Raw genomic sequence first — 19,804 nt, 5'->3', positions numbered from 1 at the left:
GAACATGAAAATCTTTTGTGCAGCTGTGTATTAATGCCAGTGAGGCTTCTGCAAGAGTTTTTTCAGTGCATTCATTGAGCTTGTTTAAACGGGTGTATGTTTTCCATGCCAAAGCAAATACAGTATAATTTGGGTTAAAAGCAAATTGTTTAAATGGCGCTTTTGATATTTGTGCTTTGGATTTCTGGATTTTGGTTTGGAGAATTGGTCAAGGAGGGAAATGGGAAGAGCACATAAAGCCTGCAGGATAGCCATCAGAATACTTTGCAGCCTTCCTGGCCTCCTCTCTTCCACTCATACACAATCACTGATCTGGTGCAAAGTCCAATAAGCATTTAACAGGCAATGCATGTACATTGCACTTGGAAAGGTACATTAGTGTACAATCTAAATATTGAGATTTATACAGGATGGACGGGGGGGAAGAGACATTGATATTGTTCTGGAAACTGCCTGAATAAGAATTCTTTCTGAAACAGGATTAAACATGGAGCTTGAAGACATCGCAAAGATAAAGCGTAAGTACAATTATTAGATTCGTATTTTGTCTATAGAGAAGTTTAAAAAAATATATATTTTGGCAATGGGTGGCTTTCAGTTTAGCCAAAAGGATCATGAAGCTGATTACTCTCTCTATTGCATAGATAATCCAAATTTTGTACTTTATGCACCACTTTGGTGCAATAAATGAAAGAGCTGTCAACGTATGTAGCATGTGAAAAACTGAATGCCTTGAGCAATATCCAAAGAGACCAAAGGAACATTTATTAAGGGTTGTGTGTGTGAGGGGAATGCACAATATCGTTTGTGGAAGCAAATTCCTAATCACTTTGGCTTGAGAGAAACATACATGGTGGATGAGAAATACTAGCTAATTTGCTGACAACTTGTTGAATATGGAAGGATTTTTCATGTTTATGCATTTGGCTGGCAAGCTACTGCTCATTTGCATATTTTAATTGCCTGTAAACAATGTAATTTGCCTGTCATTTTTATGATATTGGCATATGGCAGATCATTGGTTGACTGGATTCTACTTATCTTACTCAGAAAGTATTACCCCCAAATGTGAAAATCTTGCTTCAGCCCTAGAAAAAGTCCTTCGCTTTAGTTCTTTTTAAAAGTTGTGTCCTGCTTTTCAGCAACAAGCCCACTGAGGTGGCCTGTCGTGTAAATGTGGCATTGCAACCTCCCCACCCTAAGGGAGTGTGCCACTTAGAAGGAGCCCTTTTCTTGTTGGGAAGGCAGTGAGAGAGTGCCCGTGTTGCAGTCTCATCCTAGGAGGAAGAGCAGGATAATTTGGTTATATGCCAGCTGCATAACATTCCTCTTCCTCCTTTGTTTGCGTTCAAGAGATTCTTCTTCAGCTAGAAAACGTTATAGATGCTGTCGAGCTGCCACCAAGTGGAAGTGGACTCACTAAGGATGGAAGGTATGTTTCAGGAGATACAAAGCATGTGCCAAGTTGGCATTACTTATTTTCGTGTGCTTGCCCGTAAAGTCATAAAATTGCTGTCTTGCTTGTTTTATGGTGTAGGGTGTGTCCTTGAGAATCTTGGGCCTGAGTCACCCAGGTTTTCTGGAGCTCAGTTGTGGCTGCTGAAAATTCTAGCAGCAAAGAGGTTGCTTGATGAAGCAGGACGAAGGGTCAGACTGGGACACTCTGTTCAAACCCTTGCTTGACTGTGAAGCTCACTGGGTGACCCGTCAGGTCAAGTAGTACATATAATGGCTAGACAGTAAGCATTGAAGCTCATTTGGAGGCCTTGGGGTACCTCCTATCTCTCTGCTTAACGTATTCTACGAGGTTGTTAAAATTATAGGGAATGAACGAGCCATTTATGCCACCTTGAATGATAGGTGGGATATAAATATAATAAATTAATGAAATATTGCTTAGCCTGCTCTATCTCGCAGGTTGGTTTGGGAGGATAAAAGGTCCAGAGGATACACTGTTGGGGGAGGGGTTGATTACAAATACCAAATAAAACAAATCTCTCGACTTCCATCAAACCACTGCATTTCACATTTTCAAAAACAGACATTATTTTTTTAAAAAAGGTTTCTAGCCCTCATGTTTATGGAGGTTCCTGCTAGGTGGGCAGGAGGAGGGACCAAGCAATGGGAGCTCACCCCATTGCGGGGATTCGAACTACTGTTAAGTAAAACATATTTGATTACCACTCTCTGTTACGGAATAGGTTCTCCATACTTACTGGGAGGAATTCAACATGGCATTAAGCAGATTGTTCTTTCAGTGCAAGCTTTCCTGCTTGTCTGATGGAATGATCTGCCTTTTCCTTCCCCCACCTGCTGTCCTGGGGGTTCTCCCACTCTCCCCAGAGCTTGTACCGTCAGGGCTCATTAGCTGAATCTCATCCACATTATTTTTGCACATCCTTTGCAATAATTCTCCTTCTAGCTGTTCCTTTTTATTGATTCAGATCTAGGATTAAATATTCTTAAGGCTTGATCCTAGTTCCTTTAGAATTTATCTGAAATCTAGGGTTGATTCTGAGTAGTTCTAACTCTATATACATAATGTTTATATGTGCTGAGAACCCTAGAATACCTTAATGAGAAATGGAACGAGACTGTCTTGTATTTTGTACTTTGGTTAGCTACTAGAATAAGACTCAGTAATTTGTTTGTTTCTTCTTGAATTACAGCTATATATTTGACCTGTTTGAAAAGGTACAAATCACATCCCAAACCCAAGCATCTCTCCTTGAGTCACTGGAACAAATCTTGCAGTATTTAGCAGGCCGTAAGTGTACACATTATACTTTGGAAAAATAGGGGGTGGGGAGGAAGTTTGAAAGTAGAGTATAATATTGTGAGGGTGCACAGCATTGCATGAGCCCAGGAAGCAGACCTGAAAATAGTTACATCTAGAGAAAAGGAAACAAGGTGGGAGACAACTAGAATACAGGTGAGAGATTCTTGGTGAATATGATTGAACACAAGAACTTATGAAACCTATTCTGTATGGTCGGGGTGGTGAATATGCAACAGAGGTCCGTGGAGAGAGATCCCAGAATCTTCAGAGGCATCTTATGATAAGTTTGCTAAACATTTTGAGTGTACAATTTTTTTTGTCAATTGTTTTGAGTTTACTTTTGTGAAAAAGGAAAAAAGTGACTAATAAATGTAATAAATAAGAATAATAAAATTGGTTATATCCTCTCTGACCTTGATGCCTAATTTGTAACAGTGTTTGGGGCTATTACCAGAATACCATCATGTCCAAGTTCGTGGGATGAGTTTCAGTTGATGTGTCCTGAGGATGTAGGCAGGGTGCTCTGTGGCTGATCTTTTGTGTCATTCACCCTTGCCCATGATGGCTAATTATTTCTAGTAAAAGGAGATTGAGTCCATGAAGTAATTAATGCCTAATTTGTCCCTATTGGAATTCATTTTATTAGTTTTGGCCAGGGCACTGTAGCAGATGCCAGAATCTTTGCCCAGTGCCTCCATGCTTACAACGCAGTGTTCATGAATGGATTTTTGATGATTGTGAGAAAAGTCATGTAAAAATGTTAAAATATTCTGCCCTGCTTTTAGGTACTGGCATATTCATCAATACAGCTGGGTTGCATAAATTTACAGACATAATTCAGGTAAATATATGTTGCCTCCTCTTTTGTAGTTTCAAAGACTGAAAGGCACCATGGAGAGAGTTATAAATTCAGTAATAACATTCCAAGTGAGCTTTTCATGTCATTCTGTGAATATCTTCATAATGCACATTATGTAAACCTGGGGCAAGTTGGTAATTAGAGAACAGGATGGTTAAAATCACTTTACAGAATTCTGCTGCGCTCTCATGTTCAACCTGCTCAGGTCCGAAGCTGTGATAAGGTAGGGTGGTTGGTTGTGTCTGTGTAAGTTTATTATGATAAAGGAGAAAGAAATTCTGCTTGATGGTGGCAGCAATCAAGGCTGTGGTCATTTCCACTTGGTATTCTTTGTCTTTGAAGAGAGGCTTTGAATGCCAATTTGTTGTGCACAATGGAATGAGAGTTCCAAGGGATGTGGTCTGAAACTGTAGCATATTTGTGATTCACTAGAATATAATTGGGAGAGATTTAAGGAGACCAGATTGAGCTGGTGCAGTGTAAATCAGGCATAGGCAAACTCGGCCCCCCAGATGTTTTGGGACTACAACTCCCATCATCCCTGACCACTGGTCCTATTAGCTAGGGATGATGGGAGTTGTAGTCCCAAAACATCTGGAGGGCCGAGTTTGCCTATGCCTGGTGTAAACCTTTCCTGCAGATCAAGAACAAATCCTATGGGAATCCTATCCTTTAGACACAGTAACCTCTATGTTTGCTTTGAGCACTGGATGGGTTCTTGACAGAAAATGCTGGTGAGGGTGACCAGGATGATGAGAGTCTGGAGAAAAAAAGCAGTAGAAAAATCTGGGTATATTTAGGCTGGAGAAGAGGAGGAGGATGACCAGGAAACCAAGAGGTTGGGTATGTTTAGTCTGCAGAAGAAAAGATTAAAGGGAGATGCATTCGCGTGTGGTATTTCCACATAAGTTTTCAATTCAAATCTTGCAGATTCCAGACAAGTGATTATCCATTGCAATTATAGGAAATGAACTAAGACTTTTTAAACCTGTTCATAAACTTAATGCAAAGGAGTTAATTTTTTTGTACATGGATTAAGTTTTGATAGCTTTAATTTTGCTCTATCCACAGTGCCATGAAGTATATTTAAGAGTACTGAGAAACCTTTTGCTCCTCAGGGTACCATCCTTTCAGATTGCTTAAACTTGTTTTAATACCTTATGATATAGAAGATGTAAATCTATCCAAACTTTTATCCAAAATATTAGCAGTGATTCTTGGCCATTTCCCCTACCACAGAACATTCAACAGTATCTCCTGCCCAGCTACCAGTAATCATGAAATTAGATGGGGTTTTTTAGAAACAGAATTGTAGTAGGCCATTCATTTTTATTAACTTCTTGAGCTGTCTAATGTAGTTGTTTTAATTTCCACTAGGGGGTGATCACTCTCCAAGCTATAATATATATATCATACTTTTCCATGTATAAGACTAGGTTTTTTAATTTTAAAATAAGTTTAAAAATCTGGGGGCGTCTTATACATGAATAGTGCATATGCCCATTTTCTAAATTTGGGGTCCCCAAAAGTTGTTGTTGTTGTTCAGCCGTTCAGTCATGTCCGACTCTTCGTGACCCCATGGACCAGAGCACGCCAGGCACGCCTATCCTTCACTGCCTCTCGCAGTTTGGCCAAACTCATGTTAGTAGCTTCGAGAACACTGTCCAACCATCTCATCCTCTGAAAAATCTTCAATACAGTACTTTTTAAAGATATTTGGATAGTAGGGCAGCAATAGTTATTCTAATAAAACACATCACATTATCATTGAATCTCTTTATATGTTTATTGGTGTTTACACAGCTTAGGGCTTGCCGATCGGAAGGTCGGTGGTTCGAATCCCCGTGATGGGGTGAGCTCCCATTGTTCGGTCCCTGCTCCTGCCCACCTAGCATTTCGAAAGCACGTCAAAGTGCAAGTAGATAAATAGGTACCGCTCCAGCGGAAGGTAAACGGCATTTCCATGCGCTGCTCTGGTTCGCCAGAAGCGGCTTAGTCATGCTGGCCACATGACCGAGAAGCTGTACGCCGGCTCCCTCAGCCAGTAATGCGAGATGAGCGCCGCAACCCCAGAGTCGTCCGCGACTGGACCTAATAGTCAGGGGTACCTTTACCTTTAAAGTGCATTTTTTGATGAATTAGGCATGATTATATGCCAGTTAAATTATATACGAGTGAGGCGGTTTGGCAAGGTTGGGCAGGGCAGAGTGAGTGGGGGGGCATGCCCCCCTAGTAATACTATAAGAAGGCAAAAAGAGCCTGGCTGCTGGATCAGGCCTACGGCGCATCTAATCCAGCATAATGTTTTCACAGTGGCCAACCAGATGCCTCAATGGGAAACCAGCAAGCAGGACCCAGGCACAAGAGCCCTCTTGTCTCCTGTGGTTTCCAGGAACTGATATTCAGAAGCATTAAGCCTCCAGCCGTGGAGACAGAGCATAGCCACCGTGGCTAGAAGCCATTGATAGCCCTCTCCATGAATTTGTCTAATTCTCTCTTAAAGCCAACTAAGTTGATGACCAACAACACTGCTTCCCGCGAGAGCAAGTTACATGGTTTTACTCCCCCCCCCCCCGAGTGCTGTATAAGATACACAATTCATCTCTTATACACCAATATCATGTTCCCCCTTAGCCGCCTTTTTTCCTAAACTGAAAATTGGCTATTTATGTCTACTCAGAAGTAACCCTGTGGAACCCTAGGAGTAATCGTTGGCAAAATGAGAACTAAAATGCCCACAGATCTGCACGCTGTTACCCTTTCCTGTGCTTTCAGCCTGGTGATAAGAGTTGGAAGCCTTGCAAAGGTGTTGGGGATAACCAGCAAAAATCCTTTTTTATTTTGAAATTATTTTGTTATGATGAAGCCATTCAGAAGCATGCTGAATCTTATTTACCTTGTTTGAAAGGCATGGTGGGTTTTCCCTCCCCATCTTACATTTTCTCCCGTCTTGTTTCCTAGACTGTTTTTAACTTCCGTCCATCAGAAGGCACATCTAGTTGGGTTCCAGTTTCAAAGTATTATAAGGTAAGTTGTGCTGTTTTGAGGCTGATTTCCTACTTAAGCTTGCCTGTGGTGCTGAAAAGTCAAAAGATTTTAGTTTTTTATAGGCTTAGCAATAAAGGGTTGAATTAAGTTTGAGGAAAAAGAGGGCTGCATGAGCTGACCATACTATAATTCATGGGTAGGCAAACTAAGGCCTGGGGGCCGGATGCGGCCCAATCGCCTTCTAAAATGATCACACTTCAAAATGACCTTAACAGATTAGAGAACTGGGCCAGAGCAAACAAGATTAATTTTAACAGGGAGAAATGCAAAGTACTACACTTGGGCAAAAAAAATATGAAAGGCATAAATACAGGATGGGTGACACCCATAGCTGTCAAGTTTCGGATTTGAAAATAAGGGATCAGCAGTCTCACCTATCCCGGGGACAGTCACATGTCAGTGGTGGGCGGAGCCAGAAGCAAAAGTGGGCGGAGCAGCAATGTAAACTCCAAGCGGGCTCAGGCTCGGAGCGGAGCAAAGAGGAGGGCAGCCATGTGCTCCGCGCGATGGAGCCCCATCGTCTTCTTGTCTGATCCCATCAAAACAGGACAGGAAGCAGCAGCTGCTCAAAGGCAGCCAGGCTCCGCCTGCCAGCTAACCCTATTGGCCGGCTGAGGGGCTCGGTGGCAACAGATAGGGGCTGATGCAGGGGGAGGAATACCCCCCCCCCGTAAGCACGGGAAACGGCTCCCACTTGCTTTGAGGGCTGAGGCTTTTCTCTCCAAGTAGGCAAGGTCTTCCTGGCCAGCAGGGGAGGAGCTGCTTCCATTAAAAACGGGAAATTTAAGGGAAATAAAAAATAAGGGAGAGCAGCTGGAAACTGCTTGAAATAAGGGAGAATCCCGGGGGAAACGGGATACTTGACAGCACTGGTGGCACCTGGCTTGAGAGCAGTACATGTGAAAAGGATCTAGGAGTCTTGGTAGATCACAAACTTGACATGAGTCAACAGTGTAATGCAGCAGCTTAAAAAGCCAATGCAACTCTGGGCTGCATCCATAGGAGTATAGCATCTAGATCAAGGGAAGTAATAGTACCTGTCAGAAAACCCCCCTCCCCGAGGCTGGAAGGGTCACGGGAGCATCTACGGTACAGAGAAACCCCCAAGCTGCTTTCCAGCTCCTCCTCCCCAGTCAGCACAGGAAGTGATCATTCCTCTAGCGAGGAGGGAGGAGCAGAGGCAGGAAGGCGGTGCAGGGGCTCTTGAGAGGATAACAGAGCCTCAACACCGTGGGGAGAGCTGGGAACGGGGTCAGGTTCCCACGCTCCGAGATAGGAGGCAGGAAGGACTTGGAAGAGGGAGGCGTGGGTTTAGAATTGTGCGCCTGTTTTGCTGGACGAAGAGTCGGAAGTCCTCATTCCAGGGCTCTGCAGATGATTGAGATGGACATTTGATTTTAGCTCCACTGTATATAGCTGTGCACAATAAAGAACTTAGTTTAGAAGTTCTGCGTTTGGCTTTTACTCATGAGCAACCACTGAACGTCCTTACAGCACCACTGTATTCAGACCTCACCTGGAATACTGTGTCCAGTTCTGGGCACCACAGTTCAAGAAGGATACTGACAAGCTGGAACATGTCCAGAGGAGGGCAACCAAAATGGTCAAAGGCCTGGAAACGATGCCTTATGAGGAACGGCTTAGGGAGCTGGGTATGTTTAGCCTGGAGAAGAGAAGGTTAAGGGGTGATATGATAGCCATGTTCAAATATATAAAAGAATGCATCTCTGGGTTATTTGTGAGGCATAGCAATTTGTGCATCCCCCTCCCAAAAAAATACTCCAGCCCCCTACAAGGTCTGAGGGACAGTAGACCGGCCCCCTGCTGAAAAAGTTTGCTGACCCCTGTATAATTAGTGACTTTATACCTTTTCAGTTGTAAGATACTGTAAAAGAGTAAGTTAACACCTCCTCAGAATTTACTCAGTACCTTGTTCAAACTGCATAGGCCCACTTACAACATGTTGCCTGCTAGTAAAAGCTGGTTCTGTTCCTTGCTCCATTACAAACACAATTGTGGTGATGCAAGTAGCATAGACGTCCTGTTCTTTTACTTCATATTTATTGATTCTGCTTCTTAGGTCCACATCCATCTAGATGCAAGTAATCATAAAAAGAAGCAGAGGACAGACCTGTGGAACTCGTCAGCAACTAAAAAACAAGGTGACAATGCTGTTACGTTGCTTAGATCATGTAAATCCTTCAGCCCACTTAAATTAGAACTGGAGGCAGCTGTGTGTGCCATGACAGCAATCTATAATCTCATTTGGTCTGGACATTTTCTAGTCCGCTTTTGTGAAACCATTGCGTAGTTTTGTCATTGCACTGTGAAATTGCGCTTCCAAAATTTAATGTTGTGTTGTAAGGAATTGATGCTTTGCTGTTGATTTTGGGAAGAACTGAGGGGGCATGCACATGAAAGCTCTTACCAAGAACAAACTTAGTTGGTCTCTATGGTGCTAATGGAAGGAATTTTTTGTTTTGTTTTGACTATGGCAGACCAACACAGCTACCTACCTGTAACATGACCAAGTGGGTTAGGTAGTCAAGGACTGGGAGTTTTAGACATAGGAATTGTTATAAAAATTAGGTTCAACCCCAGAAGGGAGTCCACGAACCCGGGGGAGAGCCTTAGTAGGGCTCCCCTCCTCTCAGGAGCACTTATGAATAAATAGAGATGATACGGAATCTCCCAAAGCAAGGCGATAGCCCTTTATTAGAAACTGCTGCAGCAGGGTGTCTTGCAAGCAAAAGACCCCAACAAATTTGCGCAAGCTCCTATATAGACTTTTGAAATTGCCCCCCTCCAGCTCAAGACCACCCCTCCATACATTAGAATTACATCACAAATTGGGAGGGTCTGGTAGCAGTGATCTGAACATCTTGGACCCTGCCCCCCATGTCTCCTCTTGCCCTCCACCAAAAACCCATTAAGTGAAACAAAAGATATTTACATTTCCCTATTTCCCAGCCAAGTTAATCACACCCTTTTGTCTGGCACTCAGGTATCAGGATGCCAGAGATTATCACTCAGGCAGAGGGCTGCTGAGTAGCTGGAGGGACAACCCCCCTTTTGTTTCCTGAGACAAAGAAATACTTGGTCAGTTGGGAGTCAAAAATGGAGTGAGGCCTTTCTTCCTGTGCTGTTTTCCAGACATGTGGCCTTATTTGTTTTGGTACATTAATAACAATTATATATAAATAAAATACCTTAAAATTCTTACAACAGAATGAAGCTAGGAGGACCAGTATCTTCCATTTTCATTCCCCAGATGATATGTATCAGCCTTTTGACTGCACACACGGACTCCTTACCTCCCTCTTTGCCACAAGTTGTCATTAAATCAGGAAACCTCAGAGTAAACATATTTTCCCGTTTTGCTGCTATCTTTGGAATGAACTGACTTCAAACTGTGGCTTAATATTCTGGCTTGTTCTGAAGTTTGCAACCATGGTTCCCCTGCTTTGGACAAAATGGGAATCAATGCTTAAATGAGAGCAGGGGTGGGGAACCTGTGGCCCTCCAGATGTTGCTGGACTACAACTCCCATCATCCTTGTTCACTGGCCATATCAGCAAGGGATGGTGGGGGTTGGAGTCTAATAGCATCTGAAAGGCTACATATTTCCCATCCCTAAATTAGAATTAAGTACTGATTTGTTTGCAGCTTGAATGAAAGGAGGTGTACAGGAGCAAAGGGTGTGTGCATATCTCACATTACAATAGCCAAACTTGGTGTGTTCTAAAGAGCAAAAATGAATTCATTTGACCTTTCGCCTCTAATGATGCTGATGCCATTATAAAGGTATGTTCCCATATAAATATTTTTTCCCCACAGTTGTTGTCGTAAGTAATTTGGTAAATTGTATTTATATTACACATACCAATTCTGAGTGGGGAAAACTATTGTTTACTGTAGGTTTACTTCAAGTACTTCTTACTGTTCATAGCATGTCCTTGTTCTTTAGTGCCAGAAACTCTTGCAAACAGTCTAGGACCAGTACACATTTTCCTTGTTTAGAAATGTGGTGAATAGTACAGAAAACAAAGAAAAAATCTGAAGCGTTTATAAGACAAATTTGAGAATTGAAGGTGACAATGGCATTGCCTACAGATACAAATCTTGCAATTCCTTTGCTTGTTCCATGCTCTGTCTCTACTTTCTTTTGTGTCAGAAATGTGATACCGAGTGAAGTGCCAACCTAAATGGTCACCTTCCCAAACTTGATATCCTCTCCTCCCTTCCATGTAAAAATCATACAGAGCAAAGTGAAAGAGGTTCTCTGATTACAGGTAGGTAGCCGTGTTGGTCTGCCATAGTCAAAATTTTTTTTAAAAAAATCCTTCCAGTAGCACCTTAGAGACCAATTAAGTTTGTTCTTGGTATGAGCTTTCGTGTGCATGCACACTTCTTCATGATTTTCACCCCTGACAGCCAACTGTGTCATGCATAAAATCTGTAGGTTTGTTGAATTCATTTCTTAGAGCCCATTGTTCAACCATCTCAGCATTTCTCTATCTTCTCATGCCCTACAGCTTAGCACTTTTTGAAAGTGCTACCTGCCAGTGATAGAATACATAGCTGCATGGATTTTTTTTATTTTGTCCCAAGTCAGCCAATGGCTACTTCTAGTCAATGTGTTCATCCTTCAGAACAGTTTTTCTGGAGGCGATATGGTGAGCTGTCTGCACTCAGATCTGACTCTCCTTGTATCTATGCAGTTCTGCAATGATAAAATATTGAGGTACACTCAGATACTGCTTTCCTTCCTAAGATAGACGTGTTTTATATCAGTCAATAACTTGCTCTACCTAACTTCTCTTCTCCATTAGAAGGGAAACCAGTTCTGCACAAGACACTAGAATAAAGTTGCCTTTCTACTTGAAAACATCTTCCAAGGCTCTAGGGGCGTTTATCAGATACAGTACTGCTCTTTACAAATGACCACTCAAAGGATCTTGATTACAAGTCCTTTTAATAGTGTTTACATGTTTTAGGGAATTTTTTAAAAATTAATAACTTCTGTAAAAGTGTTTTTGAACTCACAATTTCTTAATGTTGTTCATTAAGGTTGTCTGAGAAGATGGTAATTAGTTCAAGGCCCGTGGTTGCTTACAAGTGGGCCGCTTTATCTGCTTGCAGTAACTTACGCGTCTTTGCTCAAGCCACAGTGAATACCTCTTTAACGTTTTGCCTTGGTGTTTTGTTTGATACAGGAAAGGTCTTGAGCTATTGGTGTTTCAGTCCTGGATACAGCATGCATGAGTTAGTTCGTCAGGATGTTCGAACAATCATTCTCACTAGCGGGACACTCGCTCCACTGTCATCTTTTACTATGGAAATGCAGATGTGAGTCTCTTTCTGTTGTTCCTATGACAAAAGGCAGCTTGAGTTGAGGAACAAGTACGGGATTTTCGGGTTCAAGGGCGGTGCCTTTATTTCTTATGTGTGGGATGCTTTTGACAAGGTATTTGAAGAAACATCACTGCACATTTCCTGTGATGCAAATGAGCCCTGAGCACACCAGCGATTAGCTGTTCTTGGAGGTCAGTTTCAGCACATGTGGAAATGCCATGGGAAAAGTCCTCCCTCTAAATAATTTGGAAATTGGCGCCAGTTTAAACCTGCCTCTTGAATTTATTAATTTGCCATTTAATTGTGATCTGAGGATGATGATGATGATGATAATTGATTGCTCACTCTCCACCCTATTATCCCAGGGCAGGTTACAGCAAGTAAAACACAATGTTAATCTTAAAACAACCTACAATCACAGAAATAAGGTGGGTCCTAAAAGTATGGCAGAGAGATGCCCAAAAAATTTACTGAAGAAATAAAAGTTTTTTTCTCTTTTTAGTTTACTTACTTTGAGGCAATTATTAATTATATACTGGACCGCTATTTATGTTCATATTAACAGATGTTCAGTTTTAGATGCTGTTGTGCGATAGATTAGCCCACAGTGACCAACCAGATCATAAGAGCTGGAAGGGACCCTGACTTTCTCAGTTTTTTGCTTCTTGCGTATTCTCCTGCCCACAGCTCAAACCACCAACCTTCTGGTTAACAGCCAGGCACACTGGCCCATTGCGCCACCTGAGGTGCTCAGGTGCCTGAGGCTAGAGGACTCGTTCTTTAAATTTCTGCCTGTTTGCTAAATGCACCTTTTTCCTTAGGCTTGCCTCTTCAGTGTTGTGTATTTTATGTGCACATACTCTACCTCATTATTTTGTGGCATCCCTGTTTCTACCAGTAACTTGTTTTAGCTGACTGGACTACTTTTTTCAAAGGACCTATACCAGTGGTCAGCAAACTTTTTCAGCAGGGGGCCGGTCCACTGTCCCTCAGACGTTGTGGGGGGCTGGACTATATTTTGAAGCAAATATATGAACGAATTCCTATGCCTCACAAATAACCCAGAGATGCATTTTAAATAAAAGCACACATTCTACTCATGTAAAAACACCAGGCAGGCCCCACAAATAACCCAGAGATGCATTTTAAATAAAAGGGCACATTTTACTCATGTAAAAACACGCTGATTCCCGGCCCGTCCGCGGGCCGCATTTAGAAGGTGATTGGGCCGCATCTGGCCCCCAGGCCTTAGTTTGGGGGCCCCTGACCTTTGCAGTTAGGGAGACTTTAAAATATCCTCTGGCTTGCTGACATGTGACACATCCGCAGGAAGGGTTCATTTGCCCAGGCCACACAGCGACCATGTGACTTTGATGATCAACATAACAACCTCTCTCCAGTTTTTTGTCCCTGCCTCTAACCTGTGTATGACCTCCTCTCTCTATTTCTGGATTGTGCTTCCATTTTTGACTCCACCTCTTACTCAGTTACTTGCTCCTTGAGTGTTCTCTACATATTTTTGTGTGTGTGAAAAAAATCCTTACCTTTCCCCACTTAGTTATATCCCCTCTCCTTTGCTGCTATGGTGCCTGCAGGCAAAGATACGCGTAGTTCTCAGTCTGAAAAGTGGGACGATGAAGACAAGTGCCTTCCAGATTGTCCCATAGCCAGACCGGCAAAAGCAGGACCCAGTGAGGCCCCTACTCGGTGAAAGGTTGCTATTCGGTCACCCGGTCAAAACACCTCAACCATGGGGCCTGTGTCAGAGCTGGGGTTGCAGCAGGCAGTGTTGGTAGACCCAAGTGCTTTCAGCCATGAATTCTCCCCATGTAGAATCTCTCTTGGCCACCAGGCTTGGGGTTAGAAGAGCATAGGAGGCTGCATGAGGATTTGGCAGCCAGCAGGCCCCTCACTTCACAGGCCTCCCCTGAAGTCCACTGCTCCAACCCCAGCACCCTTTCCCCCACCTCCACAGTTGGAGCAGCAGCCATATTCACTAGAGCACCAGTTTTCAACTGCTGGATCAGGACCCTCTATCAAGCCCCAGCCTGATCTAAGGCAGGTCACAACAGCAGCATTGCTGCCATAAAGTACACGGTAAAGAAATGGGTCCCCAAATGCATAGTTGGGTCCTGTCTCTGAAAAAGTCTGGCAACTACGTTTCTCAAAGAGTTAGGCTGCAGTGTTTCCTCTGACCACCAGAGGCCATCAAAGGACACGATAAGTTTAGCGCCTCCTTTTCTATTTCAGCTAACAGGGAAACTTTCCTTTCTAAACAGCAGCAGAGCCAGGTAGGCTTATCACAGCTTTACATTTCCTCTTCACGTGGCATTGCTGAGTTTTCTTCATTCTTTTGTCTTTCCTGTTATCATCTTTCAGATTTTAGAGCTTTATCACAGACCAAAAACAAAGAAAAGGAGGGAAACTGGAGGGAGGTTGTTATACTAATAATCAAAGTCGCATGATCCCTGGGGAAACCAGAACATAAAACTCCTCATAAAAGGTCATTATATCAGCCTGGAAGGTCTATGCATGGTAAGTGACCTAATGTGCAAACTGTGGATGGGAGCCTGGTTCTTCTTCCAACCGAAGAGGAATGCAGATAATGGAATTCCCCCATCATTATATGATTAACTCTGTCTGTCTGTCTCCCACCGTGTTGGGAGAGACTCTGTTCCTGGAGGCAAGAAGCCCAGAGTATCATTCTCTGAATAGGAAAATTGATTGTCAAGTGTGAAGCCTGTGTGCTTGGAGATAGGATTAAGTTGGTGTCCTCCTACCATGGATAGAATTCGTTGAACAACCAAGATGGTTCCTGACTGCTGGAAGGAATAGGAGTTAATGTGCATCTATTTAATGTAGCACAAATTGCTCCAATGTAAGTTACCAATTGCCTACAAATGGTTGACATCCTAACTGGCATCATACAATGGTCCTGTTGCTCAGGATTAAGCTAAGCTATAAAGTCTGTAGCTGACAGGTTGGTGAAGTCTGACTGTCTTTCTGTTTTCCTTTAGTCCCTTCCCAGTTTGTTTGGAAAACCCACACGTTATCGATAAACACCAGATTTGGGTGGGGGTAATCCCTAAAGGACCTGATGGTGGTTTGCTGAGCTCCACCTATGAGAAAAGGTAATCGGGTTCCTTCCTTCCAGTTTAATAATCTTGTTGTTTTGACTTGGGTACTGCATCAATTTACTGCACAAGCGCTCGGCACAAATTCTCTGCAGAAAAATTGTATTTGTGATTTTTGGGAATACAGAGCCCAAAATTCATACATAACCGAAAATGTTTTACGCATGAGAATGTTACAGGTAGGTAGCTGTGTTGGTCTGCCATAGTCAAAAAAATAAATAAATAAATAAAATAAATCCTTCCAGTAGCACCTTAGAGACCAACTAAGTTTGTTCAACTAAGTTGGTCTCTAAGGTGCTACTGGAAGGAATTTTTTTATTTCTTTTTGTTTTGAGTATGAGAATGTGTTATAGTGAGACTTGAATTTGAATCCCTCTCTTCACTCCTTCACATGCAAAGGGAAAACAGTTAATATTTTCATTTTCTGTTGTGGAACAAAGCACAGTTTTCTTTTACTCTAAAATACAATTTTTTAGATCCAGCAACTAGACCTGTGCCAGGTATTCCAAGTGTGATTGCACCAGATTTGTACAATGGCATAATGATATTGGGAGTTTTTGTTTCATTCCCTTTCCTAATAACCCCTAATATGGGGTTCACATTTTTCACAGCTGTGACACGCTGGGTCAATATTTTCATCAAGATATCCACAATGAGCCCAAGATCTCTCTTTCTGGATCAGTCACCTCTAATTCAGAGAGGAAGGTGTGGGAGGCAAAAACAAAAGAGCCAGACAGTAGAGGAAACTTGTGAGAAGTTTCTGTTTCAGAGTTAGAACTTCATCATATGACTCTCTGTGGCCAGAGATAAGAGTCCACTCCATGTAGGACAATAAGCATGATTTCTGAGGAAGGCTAAACTGGGCACTGCACTCATTTCAACCACACCCACCCCTTTTTGTTAGTTTAATGACCATGGGAAGCATGGGGGGGCGGAGCAGGGAAGGCAAGCACCCTTCTGCAAACAAAGAGATTCCCTCCCCACATTTGCTGGACTTCCATTAACATATCCTCTTAATTTTTTTCAGTGATCTTAACATGAGTGGCACAACATGCTCACCTAGAAATATACTTTGCCTCTTCTGTCCCCCCCCCCCCACTATTATTTTCTAGTGCCGACACTGTTAATGCCTCAGCTATTTAAACTTTTATAACTTCTGTAGATGATTCTTTGGCTAATATGACTAGATACATTCCAATAAATTACAGGGACCTGTTTTTTCAGTGAATCAGTCAATAAGGGAAAGGAGAGAGTGATAGTCATGTCTTAAGGGTGACAAATGGTTCGTTGTATTCCTTTGGTGATGACTGTGGGGGCACCAGGCAGTCTTTACTTTCCAACATGTAGAGGCTGGGTGTTGACAGGTAGTTGTTGTATTTGCAGATTTTCATCAGAGTGTCTGTCATCTCTTGGGAGAACAATAGGTAAGACCCAGAAGACCTTCTGCTCCAATCCACACAGCAGCCGATCCAGGTTTTAAATCAACGCTCTGCACTTAGCCAAGCAATGTAGCTGCTACACCCATCGTGTCTCCCACCATCTGAGGCGTTAAATACTTTTGGGGGGTGGAAATGTGTCCCTGACTCCACCCTTGAAGAGCTGCTGCCAATCAAATAAAATGCAAATAAAAAATTACCATATTTTTCCATCTATAAGACACCCCCATGTAGAAGACAACCCCCTTTTTTTGAGCCCAAAATTAAGAAATAAATATTTTTAAACATTCCGTGTATAAAACGACCCCCAATTTTAAAATTAAAAAAATTGGGGGGAAATATAGTCGGTAAAAAAGTACGGTAATTAAAAAAATGATACTGAAGTCAGGGTGAACTTGGTCTTAATATTTGTTTGTTTTGTTTTGGCAGGTAATCTCGTTCGAATCACACCACATGGGCTGCTTGTTTTCTTCCCTTCATATCCTGTCATGGATAAAAGCCTGGAATATTGGAGAGTAGGTTTCCATGGCCTTTTCAGTCCTATAAAGCGACATTAAGCAATATGCATTGCTCACGCTGCTAGTCATTAACGAGAACCTATACAAACAATATTAGTGTTTGAGTTGAGTGGATTTGTGCACAGTTTTGACAGATGGTAAGGAAATAATAAGGTTCCTCCGCACAGTCTTCAGCTCAGTCTTCATTAACTGCTGTCACCGCATTGTTGCCAAAAAGGAGTTGAGTGGTGACATGGCTTAACAGCTGTAACTATTGGCAGCCTGAGCATCTTCTCCATCTGATCTGAAGCTGTACGATCAGATTCTATACAGTGAGGAGTTAGGCAAAGTAACTTGTTCACCAGAGGACATTAAACACAATTGAGATGGCATTAACCTTACAAGTTCCAACAGCTATCGCTTCTCCTTCATGTTCTGGCTTGATTCAAATTAGTGCAATGATTTGCAATAATTTTAATTTAAAACTTTCTGGCTTGTGGCATTGGAATAAAGCAAGAGACTATTATTTCTTGTTTACTTTAGGAAACCTTGAGTTTCAAAAATACCCACATGTTGGAAACATGCCCCAGGGTTCTTGCTTGCTTATCCAAAGAATCAGAGCTTGTTGTCTGGTGCTAACAGTCATGAAACCTTTGTCCGGTTTTGGTGTGGAGGCGGGTGTGTGTGTGTGTGTCTTAGGTGATTGCACACCTGCTTTTATTCCCTCTATCAAGCAGGCAGGAAAATCCCACACCTTGTCTAAAGTAGTTGATTCACTTGCTTGACTCACTTGTACTCGTCCCTCTCTTTCTCTCTGTTTTCTCACAGGAGCATGATTTTGCTGGAAGAATTGAAGCAGTTAAACCAATGTTTGTGGAACCAAGAAACAAAGGAACCTTCACAGAGGTTGGCAAGACTTTACACTTGGTTCCTGACTGCTTAGTCAGACTGCTACTGAGCAACCTTGAGCCTGGTCCCTGGGAAAAGAGAATCTGGTTGTTAGTGATGCCCGATATACAGCTTGAGATTATCCTGACTTAAGTTGGGTGGGCTAACAGGAATAGTGACAGTTTCCTCCTAGCAGGATTGGTTTTATCCTGCTCATATAGCACCCCATGCACCAGAGGGAGGTTGGCTCCCGGGGCTGGATATACGCTGTCCCTCTACAGGGGCTTTTATATTGGTGTTTTCCTGAAGCTTGAGCCTTAATTGAAATCCTGACATTTGGGTTATACGCAGTAGTGGTTGGTGGAGCAGAGTTGCTCACCTGGCTTCCCAGTGCCAAGTATCACTGCCAGTTACCGAAAGGGAGATGGGGAGAGGCAAGGTGGCAGGAAGCTTGTCGCAGGGTGCCGCAGCAGTGTAACCAATCAGATGCTTCACCCGTGATGCCAAGTTCCACCCCTCACCTTCCTCTTCCCCTTTTCAGCAATTGATAGTGATACTCAGGGTTTGGAAACCAGGTGAGCAGTGCCACTCTGCCAGATGTATGACATATCACAAGTATACATTCATCACTTTGGCCTTGAAACACCATATAACTCATAATAAAAATGTACAATGAACAGCAAGTTAACATAAAAAAAATCATTCAGAAAGCTCAAGTGAGTTAAAAGCAAGTTGAACATGGGACATAATTTTGACTCCTGGCAATTTTTGATTTCCCTTGCTTCCTTTAGATTTTTATAGACTTTTATTTATTTATTTACTTTTTCAAATCGTTTTTTTGTATTTTAAATAGCTGTAAACTCCCCCCCCCCCATGCTGGGCTATGACTGTAATAAAGACTTGGTTTGATTTGATTTGACCCCTGGCAGAAGCACTTTGGAACAGTGCAATGTTTTGAATAATCTGCTAAAAATCTCTAGAACTTCATTGCATAGAACAGCCCTCCCCCTTCCTTCATCGGTGCTTTTTCTTCTTGGTGGGACTGCACATTCAACTCTTATCAAACAATCATGTTTGAATTCCACTGAAAACAAAGTGCAGTGGTGGGTTTTTTTAATAACTTTGTTTATGAACTTACATATTAAAAGCTCAGCTCAATCCATAAGTACAGTAAACCCACCGTTCTCCTAACCTTGAAATTTATCTGCCAGGTTATTCTAATTTTCTGAACATTTATGTGCATATAAAATGCTATATATTTCCTGTTTGTCTTGTCTTGAGCATAATTTGCAGGAAGATAAGGAACGGGAGTTCTGGAGGTTCTTTGTGTTGTGTTCCATAGAAGCTGCTGCCTGACACGGCCTGATAGGAGATTTGCAGGTTTCTCGTACTGAAGGGTGGCTCATTCATGGAACTAAACATCTGCTCAATTGAGCACAGTTAGCAAGATACTGTCAGTGGAAGTTGGAAAGCTGTTACGCTCCAGGGGACGGGGCCACAATCACAGAAGCTGTAAGCCTATGTAATGACAGGACTGCAGATGCATACTTTCCAAGGAAACCAATAACCAGTGGAAGGCCAAACATGATTCAGAGACAAAGTCAGGCAACAGTCTAAGCTCACAAGGTGTTCAGGCAAAGCACAGTGCAGCATGGCAGAGTGACTAGATCTGGGACCCAGAAGTTTCCAGCAAGTGGAAGGCTCGAGGGAGGCTGTAAGGTTTCTGCAGTGGCTTCTCACGAGTAAAGAGTCCTGACTCCGGATCCTCTTATTTACAGGATTTATTGTACAACTATATACATTGCAGA

At 42.5% G+C, this 19,804-nt stretch overlaps 1 protein-coding gene across 1 annotated transcript in view; it reads left to right on the top strand.

Annotated features, from left to right (window-relative positions):
• The window catches only part of RTEL1 (regulator of telomere elongation helicase 1), a 68,217-nt gene that overhangs the window by 15,268 nt on the left and 33,145 nt on the right, over window positions 1-19,804 (top strand). Inside the window, 11 exon segments of the mRNA XM_033153805.1 lie at window positions 480-518; window positions 1,354-1,432; window positions 2,670-2,767; window positions 3,565-3,620; window positions 6,600-6,665; window positions 8,767-8,848; window positions 11,903-12,035; window positions 15,059-15,172; window positions 16,559-16,599; window positions 17,041-17,126; window positions 17,937-18,014. Coding sequence (XP_033009696.1) covers window positions 480-518; window positions 1,354-1,432; window positions 2,670-2,767; window positions 3,565-3,620; window positions 6,600-6,665; window positions 8,767-8,848; window positions 11,903-12,035; window positions 15,059-15,172; window positions 16,559-16,599; window positions 17,041-17,126; window positions 17,937-18,014 — 872 coding nt within the window.

This window comes from Lacerta agilis, chromosome 6, assembly GCF_009819535.1.
Source record: "Lacerta agilis isolate rLacAgi1 chromosome 6, rLacAgi1.pri, whole genome shotgun sequence".
NCBI classification, from domain to species: Eukaryota; Metazoa; Chordata; class Lepidosauria; order Squamata; family Lacertidae; genus Lacerta; species Lacerta agilis.
This window is presented reverse-complemented; position numbering and strand designations above follow the sequence as displayed.